Genomic DNA, 14,164 nt, shown 5'->3' with positions numbered 1-14,164 from the left:
GAAGAGACTTATTAAATTTATATTTATGTCATGTTCGTTAAATATTAAAGTTTTTTTTTTCATCGTCGTTTAAATCTTTGGTGCTGGAACGTAATTACGTAATCTCTCTCGCTCGACAAAATCATCAAGTCAGATTATAGACGTACTAGTTCACGCGCGTGTCGCGTATAGTATTTTTTCCTCTCAAAGATCTAGGATTCTTCATTTTCTTATATATTTTTTTTTTTTGCGCTACTAATTTCTATGACAGTTTTTATTTTTTCCTCCTCATCGCGTTCGTTATACTCTTAGTGTGTAAGTAATTCATTATTCATAGTATTTTCTGTTTACGTACGTAGGTTAAAGTTTCATTTTGTCAAGTTTTATTCGTCGCGCAGCAGCGCGTGCAAGTTCGTTTCGCCTTTCGCGCACCGAAAAAGCTCGTTCCGAGCGCGCGCTCCCGTCTCGACTCTCGAGTACAAATTCCAAAACTAAATTTTCTACGTATGTCGTCGTTACGTTAATTTTTTTCTTTTTTCTCTTCTTTTGCTAAATCTTTATACTTTATTTTAATCGTATAGGAAAACCATCGTCAACAACAACGGAGTCCGCGCACACTAGTTAAACTGGTATACGACCGTGTCCATCATCGTTGGATCGAATAGTCGCGAGCGCGCGCAGGAACACTTCGTTCTCCGGAAGAGATAAGAAGAGAATTTTAGTATATAGTAGTAGAAAGAGAAGAGAAGAAAAAGAGGTGGAGGAGGAGGAGGAGGAGGAGGAAAGGAAAGAAGGAAAGAAGTTGAAGGCCGCGCGGAAGGGAGAGACCAAGGCGAAAGAGCGTGTTGGTTTTTCTTCATTACGTTTTGAGATTACTCTGATACAATAATAAATAGCTGTGAGCTTGAATTCTTCTCTTTTCTCCGCGTTCCCCGAGATATAATAATATGATAGAGATACTACTTTTTATCGCACGATTATCCTTCCCTCTTGTTCTTCATCGTAAAAGAAGAGAAAAGGTGTTTATGTGCACGGGACAGGTGTGAAGAATGTCAGTGATATTTGCAAGCGCGAAAGAGTGCGTAGGTGTGTATAATATTTGTGTGATGTGTACTTGTCAGGTGTGTTGTTTGCTGTTGTCGGTTTTTCGTTTGAGTGATCGCTGAGGCTTGGTCCCAACCGCTGCGAGACAGAGAGATGAGAGCTCGGTTTTGTATATGTATATGCGACGATTTTCCTTCACTTTTTTCAACGCGTCGTTCGTTAGTGCGTTCGAACGGGTTTCTCGTGTATACGTGAGTGTATGTAGAATGTGTCTGCGTACGTAGACGTGTGGCTGTGGAGGGTGTGTCTGTGCAGTGGTGCTATTTAAAAATGGCATACGGCAGTAATAGAAAGTTTCTTTAGTTCGATACACGGTGCGAGAGAATACGCGCTTTGAAAAATTCTGAATAAATACTTTTTTTCCTCACTTGTTAATAATAAATATCGTACACGTGAGAGCGAGCTTAAATACGATTAAGTACTCGTCGTTACTTTGTTTGCTTTAAGTACACACACCGAAAAAATTGTCCTTGACATATCTCTCTCTCTCTCTCTCTCTCTCTCTCTCTCTCTCTCTCTCTCTCTCTCTCTCTCTCTCTCTCTTTCGCTCTGCATATCTCTCTCGTCATCTGAACGACTCTCGATCGCATTAGACGTCTCTCGCCTTCCTCCAGGATTTCGCTCTCGCTCACGTACACACGTTTTTTCTTTTCTTTTTTATTTATTCATTTATTTACTTTATTTATGCAGTAATTTTTTCATTTAATATACGTGCGCGCGCCTCTTGGCTTCTCTACCAACGCGACACTCCCTCTTGTGTCTTGTATTTTTTTTCATTTCATTTATAAGTTTGTCGTTTTTTCATCTAATAGTAATGAACATAATAGTAGTAATAATAATTATAATGTTATCATGTAAATACGCTGCAGTTTTTTGTTTAAAACGATTATACAACGTCGAGGTGCGCGATATCCGAGCGGCGCGGCATTTTTTTTTTTTACAAGAGAGTATACATTAGAAAACCTCCATTATTTCGTATTTTTTCTCCTTTAATATATATTTCATTTTTGCTTCGTCTCTGCACTTCACTTTTTTATCCACTTTTTTACTTTCTATTTAGTAAATCTACAATCATTATTTTTTTCATCTTATTATCGTATAATTATAATTATTTAATTATTAATAATCAACAATTAATCGCTATATATATATATATTTATATATTTTGTTTTTTCTTGCGTACAAACAAAACGAGTGACTAGGACGTTAAACGAGGATTCTTCGGGCCGCTCGACAATATCCTTACTTTTATGTATAATATACTTTTAAAGAGAAAGAGGATTCTTCGAGGGTTGGTTTTTGCCTGGACATGGTACAAGAGTGGAAGGACACGAAAGGGGCAAACGGAGTGTCGGGTTTGGAAAGTAGAGGCAAATAAGGGCTTTCGGATTCAAACACTTGGCGATAAAACGAGGTACACAGGGGCGGATTGTAGCGTTCGGGGGTTTTGACGCACCCTCGAATTCTTATCTTTTTTTGTTCATCATATATAGCATCTCATATTGTTTCATCGTTTATCAGTTTTCTGCGGTAGTTTTTTGTGACTTCACTTTATTGTTTGTATCATTTATATAATCTCTCCTTTGTTCCTCTCGCTCGTGTGTGTATATATAAGAGGTGTGTATAATGCGCAAGTTTTATATACGGCATAGCTCGCGCGACAGATGGTTGCAGGTGAGTGAGTATACAGTGAGCAGAGTCGAGCGGAGTTTTGTTTTCATTACTTTTAAATATATAATATATATCTTTGTATTTTCGATCTCGCGAACTTCGTAATATTGTGTCGTCGCGACAACTTTCGCTTCTTACGCGCGGGTTAATTTCTTGCATTTATGTATAATATTTATAATATATAATAATAGTAATGATAATAATAATGATAATAATCATAATAATAATAATAATAGAGGTGTGTATGCGCGACGAGGATGAAGTGGGACTGAATGTAATCAACGAAGTAAAAACTAAAAATCATTATACAGACTTAAGTCAGCGTACGGTAAAATCATTAACAAAAAAGAATTACGAGTAAACTTATACATTAACAAAAGTAATACAATCGTTATACACATTAATGGCAATGCGCAATATAAGGATCGACTCGCGATTTCAGAAAGAAAATATAATAATATGGGGGACAGAGGAAACAATATAATAACAGCATATTTATATGTAGATTACAATTACAATAAATTAAATTAATTCAAGAGAAAAGTAAAAGGCCGAAAAGTACATCGTGGAATCCGCCCCTGACGAGGGCCAGCGAGGGATATATATATATATATCATATTTGTGTTAAGCCGCGAGGAGAGATTTCCCTAGTTTTTTTTTATTATTATTCTTAAGATTCTCGTTTTGCATTAACTGCACCGAGAGATACTGAATATTCATTTTCCTCGATTAGTTCATTCTCAACGTTTTTTTTTTCGTCATCTTTGTTGCAACAATATATAATATAGTACAAGGAAAATCATACGGGAAGTATTAGAGGGATAACAGAGAATTAGACATAATAATTACAGAGGGGGTCGTTGGAGGGTGGTCATTTGGAGACGGATGTCGTTCACGTCGGGTAACAAGTAAAAGTAAAAACGAAACCCTTCGTCGTTTATCTCCCGTTAAACGAGAGAGAAAGAGTGAGAGTGAGAAGTATCGCTACTACGTTTATGTATACATCTCGCAAGGCTTAGGAATCTTCAGACCGAGCACCATTGTGTGATTAATAATTTTTATTAAATTCTCTCTCGCTCCTCATCGTCATCCTCGTCATCCTCGAATCACATTCTCTCGTTCTCTACAAAGAGTATAATATACGCATACGTCGCGCGCTCGCTGATCAATCGCGTCGAGCAAGTATAAGTATGTATTATATCGAGCTCTCTCGCGGCACGACGAAGAAGGCGCAGCTGCACTCTATATTATATGGTCACTCGTTCGTCCCGCGCGAGCGATATCGATCGACTTGGACTCTACTCCCGCTTACTCCGTCCGCGTGTGTGTGTGTGTGTGTGTGAGGGAGGGTGGGGTCGGTAGAAGGGGGTGAAAAGTATAGGAGGGGGCTGGTCAAGGCAGTGGTGCGTTATACTTCGGTATACACTACCCGTTTTTTTTATTCGTCTGCTCTCGCGCGCACGACACGACACTATAACAATGCGCCCCCGCTTGGTCTCTCGCCGCACCGGACACGGACGTTTACTACTGGAGACACCGAGCGCGTGATTTTTATTCTTTCTCACTTGGAACGTAACAGAAGAGCGAACGTGCTTATCGGTTAGACGCGTTCGCGCGTGTGTTGCATGTGTATGTGTGTGACTTTATGCGGATGTACATATTTATATATTCGTAATGTAACATACGAAAAAGGAAAACGTGTGGATCTCATATTTATACGGCTATACGTGATCCCTCTTGCTCGCGTGCTCTCTTTCTCTCCATTCGTTTTATAGCGACGGTAAAAAAACACGAAGCGCTTCCGGTTGCTCTGTCGAAACTCTCTCTCTCTCTCTCTCTCTCTCTCTCTCTCTCTCTCTCTCTCTTACGCGCTCGCCCACTTTCCTCCTACACTGCGGTACAAAAAAATTGCTGGAACAGCGTGGCAGCAAGATTTCGGCGCGACAGCGGTAAAAAAAAAGGACAAGACGAACAACAACAACGGCGGCGGCGGCGGCGGCTGCACACCCGCGCGGCGGATAAACCCCAGCGATAACAAAGTATTTACATTCTCTCGTTCTCTCGTTCGCTCTCTCTCTCTCTCTCTCTCTCTCTCTCTCTCTCTCTCTCTCTCTCTCTCTCACTCTGTACAGATCGCGACGAGACAGTGTTTGCGCGGCGCCTCCTTCGACGGTTATAGCCTACATTAGCGCTAAACTATAACAATCCCGCTCTTTCTCTCGCTATACGTAACAGATCGTTCGGCGTCGCGTCGCTCTCGTCCGTCGTCTTCGTCGTCTCTGTCGCAGTCGAATTGAGGACGGTCTTCAAGATCACGCACCGTTTTTTTCCTATCCTACATATGTATTTATACAATATCTCGCTCATCCCCCTCCCTCTATACAACGCGCGCACCACGCAAGAAAACTCCCGTCGCGTGTCGTACATCGTTACGCTCCCTTTCTCTCACTCGCACTCTCTCCTCTCTCGCTCTTTCTCTTCCTCTGCAAAAGTGTATATAATAACGATCACTTCTCCCGCTATGTAGATGGGTGTGTTTTTTTTTCTCATTTATGTATGTATAATCGCGCGCGCGCGCTCACAGTCACACAGTATAACGCGCGTACTTTAAATTTTACTTATTTAATCTTGTTTAATCTTTAATCAACCTACACTTAATAAGAACGAGGCGCGCATTCCGTTGAATTTGTTTAACTCTCTCGCTCACAATCACTCTGTCGACAGTCAGACAATCGATCAATCGCGCGTCTCAGCACATCTCTCCCTCTCTCGCTCGCTCGGACATATACATATATATATTCCACGGATTTGGGGGCTAGGGGGCCCGTTTAATGGCAAGAAGCGTGCACACTCTCTATTTTTTTCCTCTCTCGTTAGCGAATTATCTTATTATTTACTTTATTTTATTTATTTATTTTTTTTAAACATTTTTTCTGCTTTCCGCATTTTCTCGTTTAACTCTCTTATAGTTTTTTCTTCTTGTTTCTCTTAAAATTCATCGTTATCATCATCGGCTCTCGCGCGCGCGCCTTTCCATTATAGAACTCTCTCTCTCTCTCTCTCTCTCTCTCTCTCTCTCTCTCTCTCTCTCCCGTACTCGTGTTATACAGAACAACAACAACAACGACGACGACGACAACAACTCAGCTGTGTGTGTGTGTGTACGTGTACGTGTATATGTGTCAGGCTGTATCGCCATCAGAGAGAGAGGAGCGCGATCGGCGCGCGCGAGCTCACACACCAGCGGAGACGCCCCGGCTCCGGTACACGGCCTGTACACGACGGACGTTGTGTGCACGGCATATACACGCACCCACACATACATGCATACGGAACACGGAGACGCGTGCAGGACGCGCGAGCTGGACTCTCCCCCTGCTCGGCCCTCGCCCCCTCCCCCTTAATGTATATAATGAGAAGAAGTGGGTGTATGTGTATATCACTCACTGTGCGCGTGAGGTATAACGCACCATTAGCGTAAATCTAAGCGTATGCGAGGGGGGTACACGAGAGGTGCGAGAGCGTCGAGCCCGCGCGCGCGCTCGCCCATCCGCGCACGAGTATTTCAATAATATAATAGTCTCTGCTGCACAGAGAGACAGAGCAGTCTCTGAGCTGCTGCTGCTCGCGCACACAATATCGCCGGGGGCTGCTGCTGCTGCTGCTGCTGCTGCTGCTTTTTCCCATCTCGCATATCTTGGGAGCTGCTGCTGCTGCTGCTGCTGCTGATGATGCGGCTTGGGCTGCTATTAATAATGCTGCAATGAGGCAGTTGAGTCGTGGCTCGCTTAGACGGCCGTCTCGGTGTGGCTGTGGCTGGAGAGTCGCTCGACGTCGATTTCGGGGATGGCCAGCTCGTCCGGCAGATTGTCCGCGTAATCGATGCTGCTCGTCTGGGAGAGCCGCTTGTTCAGGGAGGACTGCTTCCTCAACACCTCGGCGAGATTCGTCGTGTTGCTGTGCTCGCCGTAGCGCGAGTCCAGGCCCTGTCGAAATGCGTTCACTACGCGGATCTGCAAACAGAGGCCAGAAAAGAACGGCCGGCAGTGGCGATACACGCCAGTAATTAGTCGAGCTTCGTAATGTTTTCGGTGTCTTGTTTTTGGAGTTGTGTGTTTGGTAGAGATCGTGAGTGAGGTCGTCTTTCGTGCGGGATCATTGTTGTTCTGGTGGGAAGGGTTAGTTTCGTTGAGGACAGACATGGAGAGTGGGTTGGATTAGGTCGAATTGTTTTTATTCTCTGCGCTGAGATGGAGATGCTTTGCGATTCTTGCCGAGTGCTGTTGGTGGAGGAGGCGAGATCTAGAGACTCTTTCGAACAACTTTTTTCTCCTCCGATTTACAAACTTACCTTCTAGATATTCTATCTTTTTCTCGGTTCACCTCGAAATCTCGCTGCTCTAATAGCAAGAATCGCAACGCGTTCCATCTCAGCGTTATCACACGGTTTAACCAACAACTTTCGAGGTTCATTAGATCATTTTCTTTTCATTAAATAAGCAGGTTCAAGGACTTTCAAGCAGGTTTGATTTAGAGTTCTAAGGATGTTTAACGAAATCTCGTTAACCGAGGATGCAAGCGTTTCCACTTCAAAACTGTTGAAGAGGATAAAGGACAGTTGTTTTAGGGGTGGGGTTATTATTTTTTTTTTTGTATTTTTGTTATTGCTTTAAGAGGCCGATCGTTAGTAAAATATTTGCTAAAGCATTGTTAAAAACATCGAAACGGCCTTTTAAGTCTGCGAACTTTGAAAAATTGAAGCGTTACTTTTCTCAAACACAGGTTGAAAGCAAAGGCTTGTAAATAAGTTACAAAAGCTACACAAAAATTAAGTATAAGTATGTATAAACGTAGACAAGCAAATGGACTTTTCTTTTCTCATACATTATTATCTTCTGATACTCGGGGTTGAGATTTAAAATCAAAGAATATCAATAGCAATCCCAGCTTCGGACATGTCCAAGATGTTACTTTCAAGGTTGATTGGAATGTATGATTTAACTTATTTTTAGAAAATGGGTCTTGCAAAGGTTATATTCATGAAACATCGTCAAAAGGAAGTCATAGTTTTCCCTTTCTTATCAAAAGCACATTAGCGTTTCAATATCAGTTACTACTCAAGCGTCAGCGACTTCTCTCGTTATAAATCTAAGCCTTTCGCGAGTATTGCATAGGTAAAACGCGAGCAAGGCAACATCGAGCACAATTGCTTCGACAAAAATATATTGAATTATGCGTATCGCGCAAATATCAAAGGCTTTATCGGCAACATCGCATGCACCCATCGACCATAAAACAAAAGTCCTTTTTTTCTTGTTACTCTTTTTTTTTCTTCTCATATTTGATGTTAGCAACTTTCACGTACAATATGAATCACAATCTTTTGCAAAGTTAGCTGTTCTTGACAAACAGAAAAGACAAAGACCAAAGCGAACACTTTCTTTTAAAAATCAACAGACAAAAGCAAAATTTATTAGTTTGTAAGCTTCCTTTGCAACGGCTAGATTTTGGCAGAAAAACTATCTTTCTTGCTATAGTTAAATCAATAGAGCGAAGCTGCTTTTTTATTCGTCGCTTTTTCCTTCCCTTAACAAGGTCTTCTTTATATATGTGCGCGAGGTACAGAGTGCTCCTTTCGTTTTTCTTTTTAACTTAATGATTCTCTTGTAAGTAAAGCAATTCGATTTGATGCCTCGAATCGCTGTTACATCACGGCTATATACACAAATATATATATATATGTGTAAAAGTGTATTTATATATCAAGGACAACAAATGTATGTATAGTAAGCCAAAAGATATTCAAACCCTCGATATGCGCATTACGAAAATATCAAGTGAACCCGTGGGCTTTTTATCATATATGCAACGATTAAGACAGGTAATACATAGTGATCGTAATATTCAGGTATCCATAATCTTTAGCAAAAGCCAAGAAAGCCACGTGAGTGTTACGCGACGTACGTTAGGCAGTTAAACTGTATAAAGACGTAAGACAGACATAGATTCATAGACTTAAAGATTAGAGTCAAAGAAAAAAGAAGTTCAGAAAGGATTCTTTGACTCTGAGAGTAAGCAGAGAAAGAGTTGAGTTAGTAATCAGAGATAAAGAGGTATGTTGTTATTTTAGTGATAGTGTACTGCAGTTTTGTGTTACTTTTTATATATTTTTTTACAGATATATTTTACAAAGGATGATCGTTCTAAACATTGTATGGTGTTTTTTGTCTTACCTCGTAGCAAACCATCCTATATTTACGTATTGTATGAGTGGTCCACAGAAAAAAAAATAAAAAAAAAGTGAGGAAAAGCGAGATAAAAGAGAGTTTAAGAATTTCGTTTTTATCGGTAAACTTTGTAAAAAGCACATATGAGGTCATAAACGAGCACCACAGAAAGCAAATATGTATAAATATTTGGTTAACGATCAATAAACAAGGACAGGAAACAAACAAATTACGTTTGTAATCTTGTATACACTTTAACACAACAAAAACGAAAGCGAAGCACTCTGTATAATGCTGACATTCCTTCGCAAGCTTCTTTTTTTACTATCATTTGTAACGTTAACATGAAAAAATGAAAAATTCGATGAAACTAAATCTTTGACTTATGTATTAGAGATAGTATAGAGTAAAAAATTAGCGCGAACGTCCATTTATAACTCAAAGCAGTGGGGCTATTAATGAACGTTGTGCATTCTTAAAAATTGTGTTAGCAACGATCATAATATTAAAAAAGCACAGTCTCGCCAAAGACCAAGCGCACGGCAATATAAATGGGCAGAGCGGTGTTTTCCAAAATTCGTGTATAATACAAAAGTCTGTTAGAGTACGTACAAGAAATATAATAATAAATAGTACGGAGAATAAGATAACAGAAAAATAATATTAACGTTGTATGTGAATAACGCACATGTAACCTCGATGTATGAATAAATAATAGATGTATAAAGGTAGTCTGTTCGTGAGGTAATCTGGTCGAAAAATAATATGGGGAAAGGTCTAAGCATTTCAGATGTTATAAAGAAAAACTGTCACTAACCATGCTTTTCGTAGGCAAAGACGAAAGAAAAATATGCTCTTAAAAACACGTTGATTGGCTCGAAGAAGAAGCTGTTAGTAAAAATATATTTTCCTTTCCAATCTTTGAAATCTATTCGGTCCTACAGTTTTTGTTTAATGCGTATCTGCCACAACTTTGCTTCTTACTATGAAAAAGGTTTGCATTTATGACTTAAAAATGTTTGTGTCACGGTGTAGAAATGTTGAAGAAGAAAATAATTTAATAATATACTATATAGAGCCGAAAACGTGTACGCGAATTGGCATATTGGAACAAAAATTGTACAAATAATTCTAAAATATGTGATTATACTTATTAATGAATAAACAGATATATAGAATAAAGAAGAATAGAAAAGTACACAAATATTAACAATAGATAATTCCGTATGTAATTGTCATGAAGTTCTCTGGTTAACGCTTTCCTTTTGCTTAACCGTGTACTTACGCTTTTTCTCACTCAAGGCGGAGTAGAGGGAAGTGGTAGCTCATTTTTTATTGTCCACCTGCTCTTTCTAGCCCCAACTGTGTGCACTTTGTTAGAGACGGTAGTCGAAGTACGAAGGACCAATGTGTACACACACAGACACATAGATAGACGCGTGTATATATCTTAGTTCAACTAAATTGCATCATCTTTTGTTTTTTTCTTTGCCTTTGTTTCATAAATTTCTTTTGAGTTTCGCTTTTATGGTCATAAATCCGATTTAAAACTTCAACACAATGGTTGTCGTTGCTTCGAGTTCGCTTTTTCAATTACTGCACATATATGTATTCTTTCGTATCCTATTATGGTCGCAACATGTAGCGTTTTAGATAACTTAAAATGAACGAAATAAGAAAAATCTATCGCTAGTAGCCTGACTCTAGTATCACAAGGCGTTTTGATACATTTCGAAGGATAATTAATCTGTTTGTAAACAATCATTATGCGTGTTTTTTCTGCATTGTTTATATCGAAAGTTGTTGGACACACTGTTTTTCCCAAATTACAACCTAAGTATACGCTTATTATACATCTAACATTTTCTTAAAGCATTGTAAGCTGCATCAATGGCAAAGACGGCAGCATAAATATAACGAATTGTTAATGTTACATATTGCTGTGCAAAATATAATTCAAACAATATCTACTGTCAACTGCTTCAGAACAAACCAATCAATAATATTTTAATTAATACAAGAATATTTAAAAGCTTTGCAGCAAAATGTGATATTAACAAACCTTGTCCTTCCGTGATATTATTGGCAGTAAAAGTTGATGAAAAAAATTGTTATTATTAATAGTGCCAAAATACAATCTTTATATGAACAAAAACAAATTAAAAGAAACAAAATAATTAGCAGAGCAGAGCATCAGAACTACGCTCAGAAGCAGCACGCATGAACAAAAAAATATAACGTAGGCAATTTTTGTCATAAATGTAGGCTAAAACGGTCCATTGTTGCAATTATTCAACAGATGCTTAATAAGTCTGCGAAAATATTTCAGATCTTTAAAAATTTACTTGTTTTATCGATATTTCGTTTAGTCAAATACACTTTTCCGATATACCTTATTTAACTAATTTTGTCTATTCATCAATACAAGTTTATCGTATTGAGTTATTCGTCAAGTATATAAGAAGAAAGAACGATGAATAAAACATATGTTTATAAGATTAAATCTTATGTATCGCTCTATAACTTAAAATTATGTGCAGATGAAAATAAATTATACTGTCTATAGTAAATATAAATCAACATAATGTATGATATCAGCTGTAAGTCAACGAGTTTGATATACTATTATATTCAGATGCAACGTCTCTCGAACGTAAATCAATGACCCTGTGAATCATTGTCGTTTTATCATCTTATTTGTTCTCTACGGCGATAATTCAACATTTGCAACTATATTGGATAATGTATACGACAATCGTAAAATACTGTATAGCACTTTAGAGTACATGCAAGCATGATAAATAAATAAATATGTATATATAAAAACAGATGTACATATATTAGACGAAGAGCTTGCACGAAAAATATATAGAGCAATATTTAAATAAGTGACACAGAAGGCAATATATAAATATATCCATCATTCCTTAGAGTATGTATATTATATAAAGAAAAAACATAGTGGTGAGTGTTGTGAGAAGTGTGCATTTCTTGAGGTGTTAATGCAAGAGCTTGCGAACACACGACACAGTCAAGCACACAGAGAACTAGAGCGAGTATGACGTGTAAGAAGTGTACGAAAAGTAAAGGAAATAAATAAAAATGAAAGAAAAGGGAAAATAAAATTAAAAAATTAACCTTCAGAAGACAATAACCAAATATCAAAATAAAATTTGTAAGATAATAGTATACTATAATAGATAATATCTATAAATGTCTATGCTACGCATTTACTTTCCTTTATGCATCATTCAAATGTCTTCTAAAAGCTATGTCGATAACATAAATAAAAAAAAAGTTAAAATTGAATAATAATTCATTTAAAGGGTTCCGTATTAATACCTGAGCCACAAAGAAAAAGCTCTATCCGAAGCGCCTCGATTAAATAAATGGAGCGCGTCTTCGGAAGCGCATTGAACTTTTGTGAACTCAAAGGTAAAACAGAATTAAACTAAAACTGGATAGAGGAAAACAGCCAAAAATAAAGATCAATCAGTTAACAAAAATCGAAAAACGAGGGTCAGAAAAACTGATTAATAAAAGTAATAATAAAAATAAAATGATATAAACTTAAGTAAAAAAAGAGTATGAGTGATGCAAAAGACTGACAGCGCAGAAAAGTCTGAGAGCAAGAGAGAGAGAGAGAGAGAGAGAGGAGCGCTTACAGCTTGGTCTGTCGAGCTCTTGCTGTAGGGTACCGGTATCAAACGTTCCTGCAACTCGCCACCTATCACCTTCAAGAGTAAAGGGTAATATCATGGTTACAAAAAAGAGAAAGAGAAATATCAAACGAGATAAAACAAAAGAGTAGGAGATATGGTGCGGTACAATTCAAAGTCAACGTTGTATTGTATAATTGTTTTCCGGCCACTAATACCTATACGTTGTTACTTCAGGTAAATATGAAGCTTGTCTGAATTTACTTGAATTTTACTTCACAGCCCTTTAAATAAAAAACTGTTTATGTATGTAAAAGGAAAAAAGTAAATTTTATGTTTATATGGAGTAACAGCAAATCGCGATACGCGAGAAAGATAGGGCAAGCGCTTAAGTTATTTCTGTGTATAATTCATTGAAGCAAAAATGAAGTGCCGAAGTACTAATTTTGTTTACGAAAACAAACAGTAATGAACAAGGTATTCAAAATTAGCTAAGCTACATAAATTAACTCAAGAACATAACACGCGTAAAAAGGGGTCATAATATACATGTGCAAATATATAGGGGAATATTGTAAATGTTTATATAAACTATAGTCGTGATAAATTAATAATCAAAGTTGATATATACGATCAGCAATTACGACGTTTATAATTTTATACAAATTATTAATTAGCGTGAAAGCGAGTCAACGAGGGCACAAGTGGCTATACGTCAGTCAATTGTATACTAAATTTCGTACAGAAGTCAATGTTCAAATCACCAATTCATAAATTGGCAATCGATGAGTTAATTTTTTCTCTACTTTTTCTATGATGCCTTAATTAAACGTATAGTCGTACGACTCGCTTATCGCGTTTACGTTTTTTTTAACATTGTGCAGAGTGAGTGTAAAAAGAGAAATAGATGGATAGTCATGATAGAGAAAGAAACAGATTTGGAAGTACTAGATGAAGAGGAGAGATAGAAAAGTGAGATAGAAAGATACGAGTGAATTATATAAATAGAGAGATAGAGAAAGGTAGAGTAAAACGGGTAGAAGTGACAGAATGATTTAAAGAAACACTGATATATACTAGTTTATAAGTACTTATGATTTGTTATAATATGGTCAATTCCAAGTTATTTTCGGAAGATTTAAATAATTATGCTGTACCAATTCTCAAATTTAAATACAGACAAAGATGTGAGAGTAGTTACAAACACATATCGGTAAATGACTAGCATAAGAAGTTTTTTTGGAGAAGTTCAAGACTCTTTAAATACATACATAAATAGAATAAGGTATAGCTTATCATTATGTTCGGTAACAAGCGGCCGCTCGGCTCGTTGTCGAGAGACATTGCGTCAAAATGTTTCTGTCAGGAAAAACGTACAAAAATTGGCACGCCGGCGGCCGAAGTGACCGCACTTATTATAGTTTGCGCTCCTCAAAAACCGTTAATTCTTCGTCTTTTTATGTTGTAACAGGGATCCAGCATAGCTGGTGTAGCTTAATGGGATTAGTCAAAAAGTGGTAACTC

At 37.8% G+C, this 14,164-nt stretch overlaps 1 protein-coding gene across 7 annotated transcripts in view; it reads right to left on the bottom strand.

The window, feature by feature from the left end:
* Nucleotides 1–209: 209 nt before the first annotated feature.
* LOC100121013 (plasma membrane calcium-transporting ATPase 1) overlaps nucleotides 210–14,164 on the bottom strand; it is a 92,970-nt gene continuing 79,015 nt past the window's right edge. For 5 of the 7 annotated variants that reach the window (XR_004226628.2, XR_004226630.2, XM_031922836.2 and 2 more), the window contains one exon: nucleotides 210–6,767. Coding sequence is in view for 4 of the 7 variants with exons in the window: in XM_031922836.2 (XP_031778696.1) it covers nucleotides 6,543–6,767 (225 nt within the window). In the remaining 3 variants the exon portion in view is untranslated. Of the gene's footprint in view, nucleotides 6,768–12,646; nucleotides 12,716–14,164 lie in introns of all 7 variants that reach the window. The other 2 variants (XM_031922835.1, XR_004344654.1) reach the window with 2 other exon arrangements.

The sequence above is a fragment of the Nasonia vitripennis genome, chromosome 2, assembly GCF_009193385.2.
Source record: "Nasonia vitripennis strain AsymCx chromosome 2, Nvit_psr_1.1, whole genome shotgun sequence".
Lineage (NCBI taxonomy): Eukaryota > Metazoa > Arthropoda > Insecta > Hymenoptera > Pteromalidae > Nasonia > Nasonia vitripennis.
Note: the sequence above shows the minus strand (reverse complement) of the source record. Positions and strands in the feature narration are given on the sequence as shown.